The 13,061-nt window shown below is 40.0% G+C and overlaps 1 protein-coding gene across 4 annotated transcripts in view; it reads right to left on the reverse strand.

The window, feature by feature from the left end:
• MCF2L (MCF.2 cell line derived transforming sequence like) overlaps nucleotides 1-13,061 on the reverse strand; it is a 152,045-nt gene that overhangs the window by 135,456 nt on the left and 3,528 nt on the right. For 3 of the 4 annotated variants that reach the window (XM_063392745.1, XM_063392744.1, XM_063392754.1), the window contains exon 2: nucleotides 5,507-5,705. In XM_063392745.1, the coding sequence (XP_063248815.1) occupies nucleotides 5,507-5,684 (178 nt within the window). In that variant the 5' untranslated portion in view covers nucleotides 5,685-5,705. Of the gene's footprint in view, nucleotides 1-5,506; nucleotides 5,706-13,061 lie in introns of those variants that run through there. The other variant, XM_063392749.1, reaches the window with a different exon arrangement.

Genomic DNA, 13,061 nt, shown 5'->3' on the forward strand with positions numbered 1-13,061 from the left:
CACTGCTCTATTACTCAAAGCAGCAACACCACACAGAAGAGGTTTATCATGCAAAGGCTTTCTTTTCCATGTTGTTAGATAGATTATTCCAATTAGTTTTAAACGTGTCTCATTTTGAGGAGTAAAGCTCATAAGAATTTGCCAAATTCCCTCAGTTGAAACTCAGTTTTAATAAAAAGCAGCTCCTTCAGCTAACACGGAAAAACACGGGCTCACAAACACATGCTGAGAGCAGTACCAGTCCTACAGCAGCCAGCAAGGGAGCAGCCCTGTAAATACATTTATAGGCAAATAGCCTCCAACAATGAGAAATGCTAACCCTGCACACATAATATTTGCTGTATCTTACTTAGACATGCACTTCATATCAATCAAAACAATAGTACTAAACAGAAAGCTCTACATGGATTTTTTTATAAGCTCCACAGCAAAACACAACCAGTGTATAAAGGACAACCCACTGACACCAAGCAGATGAAGAAAAGTACACAGTAAAAGAAATATCCTTTTCTGCCAAAAAATTATCTTGAGCCCAGATCTATGTTCATACAAAAAGAAAACAAATCCCAGGTTGCCCCTCCTTGAGCATTGTGACAGATGCCACCAGGGACAACAATAGCTCCCAGCTACGTGCTGGACCACGTATCACTAAGTGGCTTGTGTATTATGGCTTAGAGACTCCTGCCCTAGTTGGCTTGTATTTATAGGTAAGAAAGGTCATGGGCTATTTAGCACCTGCACTACTGAGAAGCAGACTGAGGCTGAGCAGTCTGCAATGCCATCTTCATTCCACAGAAGATGTACCAGTGTTGGTCAGGTGACAGTACATTGGTGTCACACCCATGAAACAAAGTGATCTTTTACTAGATGCCTCTGGAATTCTAACAAAGAGGAAATCTTCAAGTGCCTCACATATTTTGGTCTTGACACTTTAAGCTGGGATTTTTTTGTGTATGCAGACAACCTCATAAAAATACTCAGTATGATATTCATAGCCTCATTTTCCACATGTACATTCTAGCTGTCTCAATCCAGTTTATAAGTTATCTCCTAAAAAGAAAACTTTTTCATAAAGCTGTTAGTGGAAGCATACTGCAATGTACACAACTTTGCCAATTAACATTAAACTTGTATAAAGAGACTGAATCTGATAAAGCTTCTGGGAGAATATAAAACAGCTCCTAGAATCATAAAACTTTCTAAATATATGGCATAAATTAAAGACTTCTCACTAAAAATGCAATGGCACTCTTCTAGCTACCAATAAAAGCAGCTTCTAAGAGACAGTTTTCAGTTTCTTAGTTCTTAATTGAGATTTTTAAAGGTTGCCTTTGTACACTATCAAGGAATAAAAAGGACTTGATCCAAACAGCACTATTTTGTTTCTGAAAAGTCATTTAATTTGAAACAGTATATTTACTATAACAATGAATACCCACAATGTTTCCCTTGTACATTACTTTCGAAATCTTGTATTTACCCAGTTCTGACTATTGGAAGCAAAGGGCCAATACACGTAGCTGAAGTTATACCATGTGTTCTGAGTGTAACTAAAGTTACCAGATGTAGAGGTGTTTAAGAGAAATGTTGTTTTCTCCCTCTTCTGATGCAGGTGATGACTCATCAGTGTCTTGATAATGTGACCTGAGCATCCTGTTGCAGGGATGCTGCAGATGTATGTAATTCAGTTAAAGCTGTCACCTTCAGCAGTGCCACTGAGCAGTACCTAAAGGGGTGTTTATGTATGGAAAACAATGCATTTAACATTTTGAGATGACACCATGCACATTTCTTTCAAAGAGCATGAGTGTAATGAGTGTCTCAAGTGTCTCAAGTGCCTGTGAGTGCAACAGCTGATATTGTGCTCTGCAGCACTGTGCCAGGTGTTGGCACATCACAGTCACTCTGCTGTCTTTTCAGCTGCCTTGTAATTTCAGCTGCAAAAATGCCAAAAATCAGGTAAATTGATAAAATGACACACATTTTATAATTTGAAATAATTAAAAAAAAATTTTCCTACTCCTTAAGTATGTAATCTTAGGTAAGTTTGGGTCAAGGAGACTTCAGACTTCAGTCAGTTGTCACCTGTATTCTTCAAACCCTGGGCAGAGTCATGATAGTCCCTTACTTTTGTAAAAGCTTTGACTGTAGCTGCCTCAAGGCTATTTCCCACTGCTTCAACCATTACAGCTCCCAATATGTGAATACCAAATCTTGAGACCACAAAATTTTCCTCTGCTGCATCATGGCAGGAGGCTAAAATACCCTGCATGAAAATATTATATTCCAAACAGACGTGAACTGAACAGGGAAAAAAAATCTGAACAAATAAAGGAAAGGTGCCAACCATTTGAAGGAGATGATCACTAGAGAGAAAAAAAATAAAATAACTATTGTATGTAAATAGGCCCCTAAGCACATCATTCCTCAAGTCCAATGCCACATAGGTAGAACAACATTACAGTCACTGAGGAAATACAGAAATACTGGATTTTTATTTTTACTTTTATTATTAGTAAAGACTCATGATTGTCTTCCATGCCTCCATTCATTTCCAGGATCTTTCTATTTCTCAGGCTCTGCTGAAGACAGAAGGGGGAAGGCTGAATTACACACACCATTTGAATTGAGGCAGGAGTACACACAAGTTGGTCTGATGTTATTATATTTCCATCTCACTTGTGCTCTATCTCAAGCTGAATTTTGCATGCTGGTTCATCTACTGCTTTCAAGATCAACTCCTAAAGCTTTCAAGATGCATCATCTTCGCTCTGTGTGTACACTTACAGACACAATGAAGACCTGATATTAATTATAACTTCCAAGAAGACACTGCAGTAAAAATATTGCTGTTAATATACTATCAACAGCACAGCAGATGAGTTCCTGGGGAGGGAGGGAATTAAAACTTCAGCCACAGCAACACATGGTTTACATAAAAGCAGAAAGATGCTCTCCATCATGCAGTATTATTAGTCTGCATGGGAGACTAACACGCCTCACATTTGCTTTCAGAAGTCAAAAATAACAAGGGAGAAGACTCCAACATTGTCTTCCATGGCAGCATTTCTCTTTCCCATGAGAAGACTATAAGGATTAGGTTCACAAAACAAGGCACTATGGCTCCCTTTACCAACAGAAAAAAAAACCTGCTTGTTTTCTTGAAATAAATATTTGAATCAGTATTAAAACTAGAGTAAAACATCATCTCATTTTAAACGTTCACCATGCTATGCTACTGTAGTTCTTTTCAGAGGAGATTCTTTTTAGCAGTCCCTTGATAAAGTCAGAAAATCTTAACAATACAAATAGCATTAATTAAGAGCAATGATTTGTTAAAAATCAAATATCCACAATGATTCAGTCAATCCTCAATAGTAGCAAGAACAGTATTAAATATGGCACAGAAAGCCTTTCATTCTTCATTTACCTGTAAAGTTTATGAACTTTAGCAGAAAATTATCCACCAGTAAGTTTCCCATGTAGTCTCTGCCTAGTTCTGGGAAAGTTCCTTTCCCAGTCTAAACACTGCTGTCTTCAAGTCAAAAGAAAATAAAAATAACTTTTTTTGAAAACTACATCCCACTTTTTCTAGGGATGAACAGTATCATCATGGGCTTTGCAGTTTCAATTCATGGCTTATCATTCAGCTGTCATGCCAGACATGGATGTAATCCCCAGTGAAAAATCTGCTACTTTCCAGGCCAGGAAACTTAGTCCAGAACTTCTTTCACTAAACCTGATGTCCCTTTTACATACACTTCAGGGATAGAAGGGCAGCACCCACAGCTTAAAGATGAAACTAGCATAGTCAGGTATGTGCAGAGGCAGTCTCACGGCCATGAAGTGCATCTCCACACTCAGCTCCTGATCTGCCTTCACTGCTTTCATTTCAGTCCCTGCAGTTTACTGAGCTTCCTTTGTCAATAAACCAGCGATCGTTGATTCACTGACACTTCAGCGGAGAATAAACATGCAACTTTGAGCCCAACACAGCTCTCCCCTGAATTTCTGGGGAGGGGAAGCAGCAATTTCCCATTTGAAACCCTCCAGATGACAGAATACAGAACCATCTTTCCTCTGACTTCCTACCCCAGGCCTGCCTTCCCAGGACTTCTTTGTTCCTTCTTCTACCACAGAAGCACAGTGCTCTTAGGCTGGTTTAAATCACTGAGCTGGAATCAAGTGTACCCAGCTCACCTCTAGCAGTGGTTTGTTTCACTAGAGATTTCATTAAGAGCACGCTCGAGACTGCACAAACTCTTTAAGTAGTCTGTTTAACAACTGCCCCAGTTAGGTCTAAATCTTCTCTGTAGGACTCAAGTTAACATTTTTTTGCTCTTATTCTAATAGTTATGGACAACAAGAAAATTGAAACAAGCAGATATTCACCTTCTTCCATAACTAGCACAGATCTCCACCAGAAAGTCAGAATATTCCCTTCAGTTTTCTCTTGTAGTCTAGATACACACACCTTATTTCCACAGAAATTGCACCTGATCAACCCTGACATCATCCTCAGCAATTACTACAAGGGTTTTTTGCATCTTTCCTTGTAGCCTTCAAAAGAAACCTCCTTCTGGCTGAGACATCACTGGTACAAAAGCAAAATGATTACTCTAATCACTACTTCCTGTTAAGTCAGAGCAGCCTATGAATCATTCTGCAGTAGCAGCTTCATTAGTTCATTCCAGCTAGGACAAAGGAGTCATATCCTGTTTTATAATTGTGTATTAAATGCAAAACTGTATTGCAGTGAATTCCACCTTTCCAGTTTTGGAACATCTTTCTAGCTTAGAGAGGTTTGCATAAATATATTTAGGTTTTTAATTACCTAATTAAATTTAATTACCTAGGAGGCTTTATAAAAACATTTTTCAAAATGAAATGAAAATTTGTTAATAAAGACCAAATGCCATCAGATGCAACTCCTAATCAAATTACAAAATTACAGTCTATCTGCACTAGTACCAAGGCAAAGCTTCCATTCATATATGAACTATGTGACAACCTCCTGTGTGGGTAAATATGAGATCAGATTGTACAGTAAAAAGAAGTATTCTTAGTCCCAGCAACTATAAACTAGCACTCACTACAATTTTGTGCTTATGGTCCACAGGAACAAAAGTAATGTGATACAGTGCAGAGGTATTTTTTACTTGCTTCTCAGCAGTTTCTCAAAACTATGATTTTAAAAGTGTAGGAAGGTAGGTCAGGTTTCTCTGGGATGGCTATTTTTTGCTAAACAATTAATTCACTGAATGATTTTAATTTCTTTTTACAAGCATCAGTCCTCCGAAGTACAGGTTTTCACTGGCTGCTATTAAACATCTGTTTTCATGGTGACATCAGCCCCTCCAGTGAATACTCAGCTATTCCTTTTCTTGGGCTCCCTGCCCTACACTCATTGTAGGAGATGAGACACAAATGCTAAAATTCTTGAAGCCATCCATCCTCTTTTTGACAGCCTGGCAGCCAGCTTCAAAATATGCTCTATTTTTCTTACCTGCCGTGATTTCTGTCACCTCTTGCCTATCTTGCACAAGCTGCATGGTATCTGACACCACAACCTGATGGCTGGTGTCTTCTTCTTTCTCTTCATTAGACTCGTTGGCTGTTGCAAAACAGTTGCAGCTTCCGGTTTCTTTGCACAGGATCAGGGCCCGATACCAGTAGTCAGACATGAAAACTCTGTGAGCTGACTTCTGAAATATAATAACAAACAGGAAATCATTTTCTGCAAAACATAAGGAAAAAACCTAGCAACTTTCAAATGCTAAGGATAGCAATTATATACAATCATATCTTTGATTTTTTTGAAGAAAAAATATGCAGTTTACAATAGTCATCCACGGTATAGTACCCAAAGCAAAAAGTTTGAATTCCCTGTAGTTTCTCAAAATGCTTATATCAAAGGTCAGGAAGCTAATATTAAAAAAAAAAAACAAACCAACCAACCAAAAAAACAAACAACAAAAAAACCCCAACAAACCCCAAAAAACCCAAAAAAACCTAAAAAAACAACAAAAAAAACACCTGTATACAAATATCAAATCACATGTAATCTGCATAAAGGCAAAAAAAAATATCAATATCACTCTGTACTTTCAGCAGAACAAGTCAATATTTATCTTAAAAGCACCTTCTAAAACCAAGTTTAACTAGGTGAAAGAACACACCAGATCATGGGTGATCAAAAAAAAAAGAAGATAAAAATGGACAAGATACTACAATTGCCATTGTATGGGAGGCTGAAATTATTACAGTTCAAAGTTTTCATAAGCAATTTAACTGACTGAAACCTTGACACTTTGAAATCTGTCAGGAAGAAGAGACGCTTTGGTTTCTGACCTGGCACCCAGGTCCTTCACCACTGCCCTCTTCCTGAGCAGAAGGAAGGGGCAAAAGTTCCCTTAGCCTAGAAGGATTTAGAAACTACCACACTTATTTATGTTTTCAGGTAAGAGAGCAAGCACATCCTTAAACACCTGCAAGCTTCTCAGTTTATGCCAGAGAACTACATGGACATTTGTTTTTTAACCTAAACAAAAATCCCCCCCTTCTTGAAATAACAACTAAACCAACATTAACTGTGAAAGATTTTGTCCACATGAGGAAACATCTTGATCTTTCCAAATAATTAATCATTGTTAAAGGTAGCTGGAAACTCTGCAAAGTTGAATCATTGAACAGTTTGGGGTGTAAGGGACTTAAAAAGTCACAAAGCCTAATCCTCCTGCAATGAGCAACTCAATCAGGTTGCTCAAAACCCTGTCCAACCTGACCTTGAATGTTTCCAGAGATGGGACATCTATGACTTCTGTGGACAACCTGTTCCAATGTCTCACCACTCGATTGTAAAAAAACCCAAACAAACAAAACCAAAACAACCAAACAAAAAGCTCCTCCTTTCTTTCATCTGATCTATAATCAATCCTTCTTCAGTTAAAAAATATTATCCCTTTTTCTATCTCCAAATGTCCTTGCAGAAAGTCCCTCTCTAGATTTCCCACAGGCTCCCTTAGGTACTGGAAGGTGCAGTAATGTCTCCCTGGAGCCTTCTCCCCTCCAGTCTGAACAACCCCAATCACCTCAGCCTGTCTGCACAGGAGAGGTGCTCCGGCCCCGTGAGCACATTCATGGGCCTCCTCTGGACTCACTTCAACGTGTCCACATCTTCCTGATGTTGGAGACCCCAGAGCTGGATGCAGCTCTCCAGGTGGGGTCTCCCCAGAGAGGAGGGCAGAATCCCCTCCCTCAGCCTGCTGCCCACACTGCTTTTGATGTGGCCCAGGATTCAATTGGCTTTCTGGGCTGCAGGTGCACAGGGCTGGGTTGTGTCCAGCAGCACCTGGACACTGCCTCACCCCCAAGGCCTTCTCAACAGGGCTGCTCTCCAGCAGTTCATTCCCCAGCCCAGATCAACACCAGTGGCTGCCCTCATGCAGCACTTTGCCTTCACCTTGTTAAACCACATGAGATTCCCAGGGGCCCATTTCTTGAGCTTGAGGGACGATCAGGTCCCTCTGGATGGCATCCAGCCCTTCAGATGGGTCAACAGCACCACTCAGCTTGGTGTCACCTGCAAACTCGCAGGGGGTGGACTCAATCCCTTTGTCATTAGTAAAGATATTAAGTAACACTGGTCCCAGTGCAGATCCCTGAGGGACATTACTCGTCACTGATGTCCATCAGGACTCTGAGCAGTTGACACCACCCTCTGTGTATGATCATCCAATTCCTCATCCAGTGAGCAGTCCACCATCAAATCCAACTGTCTCTAGTGTGGAGAGAAGAATGTTGTGGGGCACCACGTCTGAGGCTTCACAGAAGTCCAGATAAAGGACATCTGTAACCCTTCCCTTGTCACTTGATATGGCCGCTCCATCATAGACAGCCACTATGTGGGTCAGGCAGGCCTTGCCCTTGGTGAAGTCATACTGGCTGTTCCTAATCACCTCCCTGTCCTCCAAGTGCCTGAGCACAGCTTCCAGAAAGATCTGTTCCGTGATCTTCCAGGCACAAAGCTGAGGCTGACAGGTTGGTAGTTCCCAGGGTCCTCCTTTCTACACTTTTTAAAGATGGGTACAATGTTTTTCCTTTTCCAGTCACCTGGGACTTCACCTGACTGCCATGACTTTTCAAATCATGCAGAATGGCTTGACAACATCAGCCAGTTCTGTCAGGACTTTGAGATGCATCTCATCAGGCCCCATACGTTTGAGTTCCTCAGGTGATCACAAACCTGATCTTATCCTGCAGTGGGAGGAACTTTGCTGCCCTGGTCCCCATCTTGCAGTTCATCTACTCAAGAAGCATGAGAAGAGAGGCTGCCAGGGCCTGAGCACCTCAGCCTTTTCCTCATCCACTGTTACCAGTCTGCCAGCCTTGCTTATCAGCTGGGGTACTTCCTTTGACTTTCCTTTCTTTGACTGACATACCAGTAGAATCTCTTCTCGTTATTTTTTGCATCTCTTGCCAAGTTCAGCTCCACTTTCACCTTGACACTTCCTCACCACAACCCCACAACTGGACTGCATCCCTGTATTGTTCCCAGGATATCTGTCCTTGTACTCTTCAGGAAACTATACCACATCCAGACATGGGTTTGTTCCACTCTCCACCAGAAGGCATAGGCCAGAAAAATATGGTCCCAATCTCCAAGCACAAGGGGCCTGACAGGCTTTTCCAAGTCTATCTGGAAAGCACCAAGTAGGGGAGATATGCATCTCCCTAGGCAAATTTAATGCTTTTTAGATAAGAAACAGATGCACAATCTTCGTTTGTCCTGCAAGTATCAAAATTCAAGTGTTTCTAGTGTATCTGTTTCTAGCTGCTGACTAAATCGAGTAAAAGTGACACTCCAGACCTTGGATATTAACAGTCTGCATTCTCTGTACTACATTTGAAGGTGTCAGTTTTATAGACTTTATAGAACAAAGTAAACTCTATTTAAAAACCCTTCTTAATATAAAAGAGTTATCTGTTTTAAAAAAGGCAAAAAAAAGACACTCCATCATTTAGCACCAGATCTCTCAGGAATCATCCACGAAGAATAAAGTACTCTCTCTGGCACTTACTGCAATGCTTCAACAGAAGAGAAGATTTGCAGATAAAACATCATTCAAGTATTACAGCAAGGTGCATCTTCAGTTTAAAGAACAATTTTGTTTTATTTTAGCCAACATTTCTTCAGTTCTCTTTGCCTATGTCCAGAGTCTGGTTCTGCAGTGTTTGTCAGAGGATGGGTAATGGAGTTAAAAGCAAATTACTCAACTCTTTCGATAGCTGCTGAACTGGACAAGTTCACTGCACACATCCTCCTTGTCACACAGAAAATGGCAAACACTTCCAGCTGTACTAATGCACATTCTGCTAGTAAATAATGTATGCAGCAAATAGGACACAGTTTTAAGCTGCCTCTACAACTGTCTGGCATGCCATGTGCAATGACAGACACAAGAGTGCACATGCAGGTACTCAAACAGCACAGAGGGTTTCATAAAAAAAGCACTTCATAGTAATGACTTTACATCTAAGACACTAAATAGATTTTATTTCTTAAAGCCACTTAGCAAAGTTTAGAGTTCTCCACTTTTTACCCCAAGAACTGAGGCAAAGATGGGGAAGTCTTCTCTGCAGGAGGCTCCCAGAAGCCCAGAAACTTCCAGCAGTTTTTCTCCCCGCTCCTGTGCAAGGCAAACTGAAAAGCAGCTGGATCTATGCTTCAGAAGTCAGCAAATTACTCTAGGAACAATTTTTTAATTTGTTGCCTTTCTTTAAGGAATGGAAACTCCTGAAGATTACCAGAAATAATTATACACAAACATGCAGTTAAAGGCACACATTTATGACCTTAATCCTAATTATTTTCTGATCCATTGGTCATCTTGATTTTAAGTGTGGTAATGTAAACTTAGATCTTAAGAAAACACAGTAGGAACCCTAGGGGCAAAGAAGTGGGGGGAAAAGAATACATGAGGGCTGAGAATAGTCACTGTACATGTTTGTCACACTTCCATGAAGAGGGGCAGCTTGCACATTTATAAAACTACTTGACCAAGATTGCCTAGAAAAAGAGAAACATAAAGAGAGGAAAAGAGAAACCCTAAACAATCCCAACTTTTTCTCTTGGTTTATGAGCTAATACAAGATGTTCCAAACAGTCAAGGCATCTCAGATAGATACAACTCCACTTGGATCACTGCAGTGACACTGAAGACACAAGTAGCTTTTCTTATTATTTCAAAGCATCCAAAGATAAACTCATACCCTCAGTCAGCACAAAACGAGGCTGATACAACATGGAAAAAGCCCAAGACTGAAATCTCCTTTTGACATTTACACATCTGAACAGCTACTCTCAAACCTCAGTTTCATGTGCTAGAACCAATGCTGCTTGAGAGTTTGAGTTTTTCTGTTTGCTTTAAATTAGATTGCAGACATCAAATTTGGTGAAATACCCAAGGAAAAGCAGGGGTAGAATTTGGATTCATTTGTCAGGACAGAAAGGCACTGGTAGACTTCACTGCAGCCAGGACCTCTCTACTTGTGGGTCCATGAGCTGTATATAAGTAATAATATTCTTAATACCTTTAATTCTTAACTCCACATTACTCCTTAATTAAGGTGCAAATGCTTCCTGAAACATTACTTATGAAATTCAGACAAAAGAACAGTTTTTGAAAGAAAAGTTTTTGAAAGAGTCCTATTTCAATCACTTTGCACACATGCTTCATTGAATTTACTTCAGTTTTCCATCCAAAATCCCCCTTTAATTCAAGAATAACATTGCACAGGCAGTAGTTAATTATTATCTTCAAATGTAAGCAGATTACATAAGGCACACAGTTATCTCAGAGACTTAAATCCACGTTCTGCAGCCACTTCACCAAGGCAGTTAAGCCCAACTCCCAGGGTCCTCATCACCTTCAATCCATGCACTGTTACCAGATCACTGTTGCTGACACATGATGCAATTTCCTCAGCCATTTCCCTGGTGAAAGGTTTTATTTCTAGTCAGGTGTAACACAAACATTTAAATATATCTCACTTTTAAGACCATTTGTCCAATATTTTCAGATTGTCCCGTGAATTACCTCCCTCAGCAATCAGTGCAGCATTTTGCTTTCATCATTGTTCCATCTAAGTCACTGAGAAATAAAATGTACTAGTGTGAGGGAAACTGCTCCTAATTTAGCACCAACTAAGATTTCACACACTTATTTTCCAGTTACATGATGACACTTTATGCCAATGTCCTTAAAGAAAAACTGTTTAATATCCAGCCTGGATAGCAGGCTTAAAGTTAGTAATTCCCCAAGCTCAGTACACCCACACCAACAGAGATAGCAGAGTCCAGATGATGATGTAAGCGTTCATCCATGTACTCTGCAGGTCTCTGCAGGAGAATTGGACTGAACTGGATCCCAACATCTGTATAATAGTATCTCTTTACTTTAGAATGGATTAAAATACACTGAATGGTATTTAAACCTGTCAATACTGCTCTGATGAGGATCTTATTTCAGGGGTGCACCTATCTGTCTGCAGCATTCTTCCCAATTGTTATGCTTTGCAATGCTGGCATTGCATTCTTCCCATTGCCCAGTGCAAGGGGAAAGAGCAAAATACATCACACACACATTATAGCCCAGGATCCTTCCATCCACAGTCAGACACGAAACTAAGATGTTTAAGAACATACTTTCACCCATGACTTCAGCATTCCCTGGAGTAAGAGATGTGCATCTTCTGAGCCTCACCAGCCCCTTACTTCAACTCCAGAGAGTCCAAGGCAACTGCAGATGAGTTTGTATAATGAAAAGTCCCACTTCTGTATTCATTACCAACAGAGTGCCACAAAGAATGAGTGGCATAATAAAAACAGTAAAACACTTCAGGATTTCAGTAAAGTGCATGAAATGACTCAAGTTCTTCCTATAGAGATATTGTATTTCTACAATATTGCCCTTCTCCCAGTCCTTTCACGTTTTGTTCAGAAAGATCAAGAGGAAAAATCAGCAGCAACAAAGACCCATTCTAATCTCTCTCTCTAGGGCATGTAGAATACCCTCACACATTTTAAGTCAAAATCAATTTAAACACTAAACTTTTTCTCATTTGGAGTTGTACTGTGATCAACATTTAACTTGAATACTAAGTAGTCCTGCAAGATAAAGGGTCTCATTTTGTATTTAAAAGCCTTTCACAAAGCATTAAAGGTCATCAACAGGCTTACATAGAAAACACTAATTTCAAAGAAAATGCAAGACTATTAAGCAAGAACTAACCTGAGGCCTCTACAAAGGAAAAAATCAAATGTATTTCATAAGATAAATGCTTTCTTATTTTTTCAACTTTTCATCCTATAGGTAGCTGGTTCTTCTTTGAGGAACGCTTACAAATTTAAATGAAGTCACTCAACTGTGACTTCCTCCTTCTGGGGCGGAAAGACATAAGAAGTTTACTTCTGTAAGTCAACTCAGAATCGTGCATTATATTTTAAGACCTAATAAAAACAATAAAAAGATAAACCTAGGATGACAGAGGGTAGCTGAGTTCCCAAGCCTTGAGCAACCTTTCCTACTGCCTGACTCTACCCACTCTGCACACAGGCACAAAGAGCTTCAGGTACTTTGCCAAATTCTCTTCTTTTTCAGTGCACACCAAGACATCCATGGACCATCTGAGCAAAGCAGAGGACAAGGAAACAACTGCTCCATGCAGAAATGAAATGAGGTATGGACAAAGCAACTGGCTGTAAGCAACCTCACCTGAGCTGCATCTCATGTCCTTCAGAAAACTGGACCTTATACATGCCCCACTTCCCCTTTGCAAACAGGAAAACACAGGGGCCCTCAATTTTCATACAGCATGGAATTTGAAAAGTGGCCTGTTGTTTCTTGTGTACAAACTTGATGTCTAATACTGTATGCAATACTTCCCATTTTCAGTGAATATAACCAAAGAAAAGTCAGAGTCTGAGGAGTGTTAATGTAAATGTGAGAAAACCTCCATGTTATAGAATTCCGGTTGCCTAGAGATCATTATTAGCAAAA

This window comes from Prinia subflava, chromosome 3 (assembly GCF_021018805.1).
Source record: "Prinia subflava isolate CZ2003 ecotype Zambia chromosome 3, Cam_Psub_1.2, whole genome shotgun sequence".
Classification (NCBI taxonomy): Eukaryota; Metazoa; Chordata; class Aves; order Passeriformes; family Cisticolidae; genus Prinia; species Prinia subflava.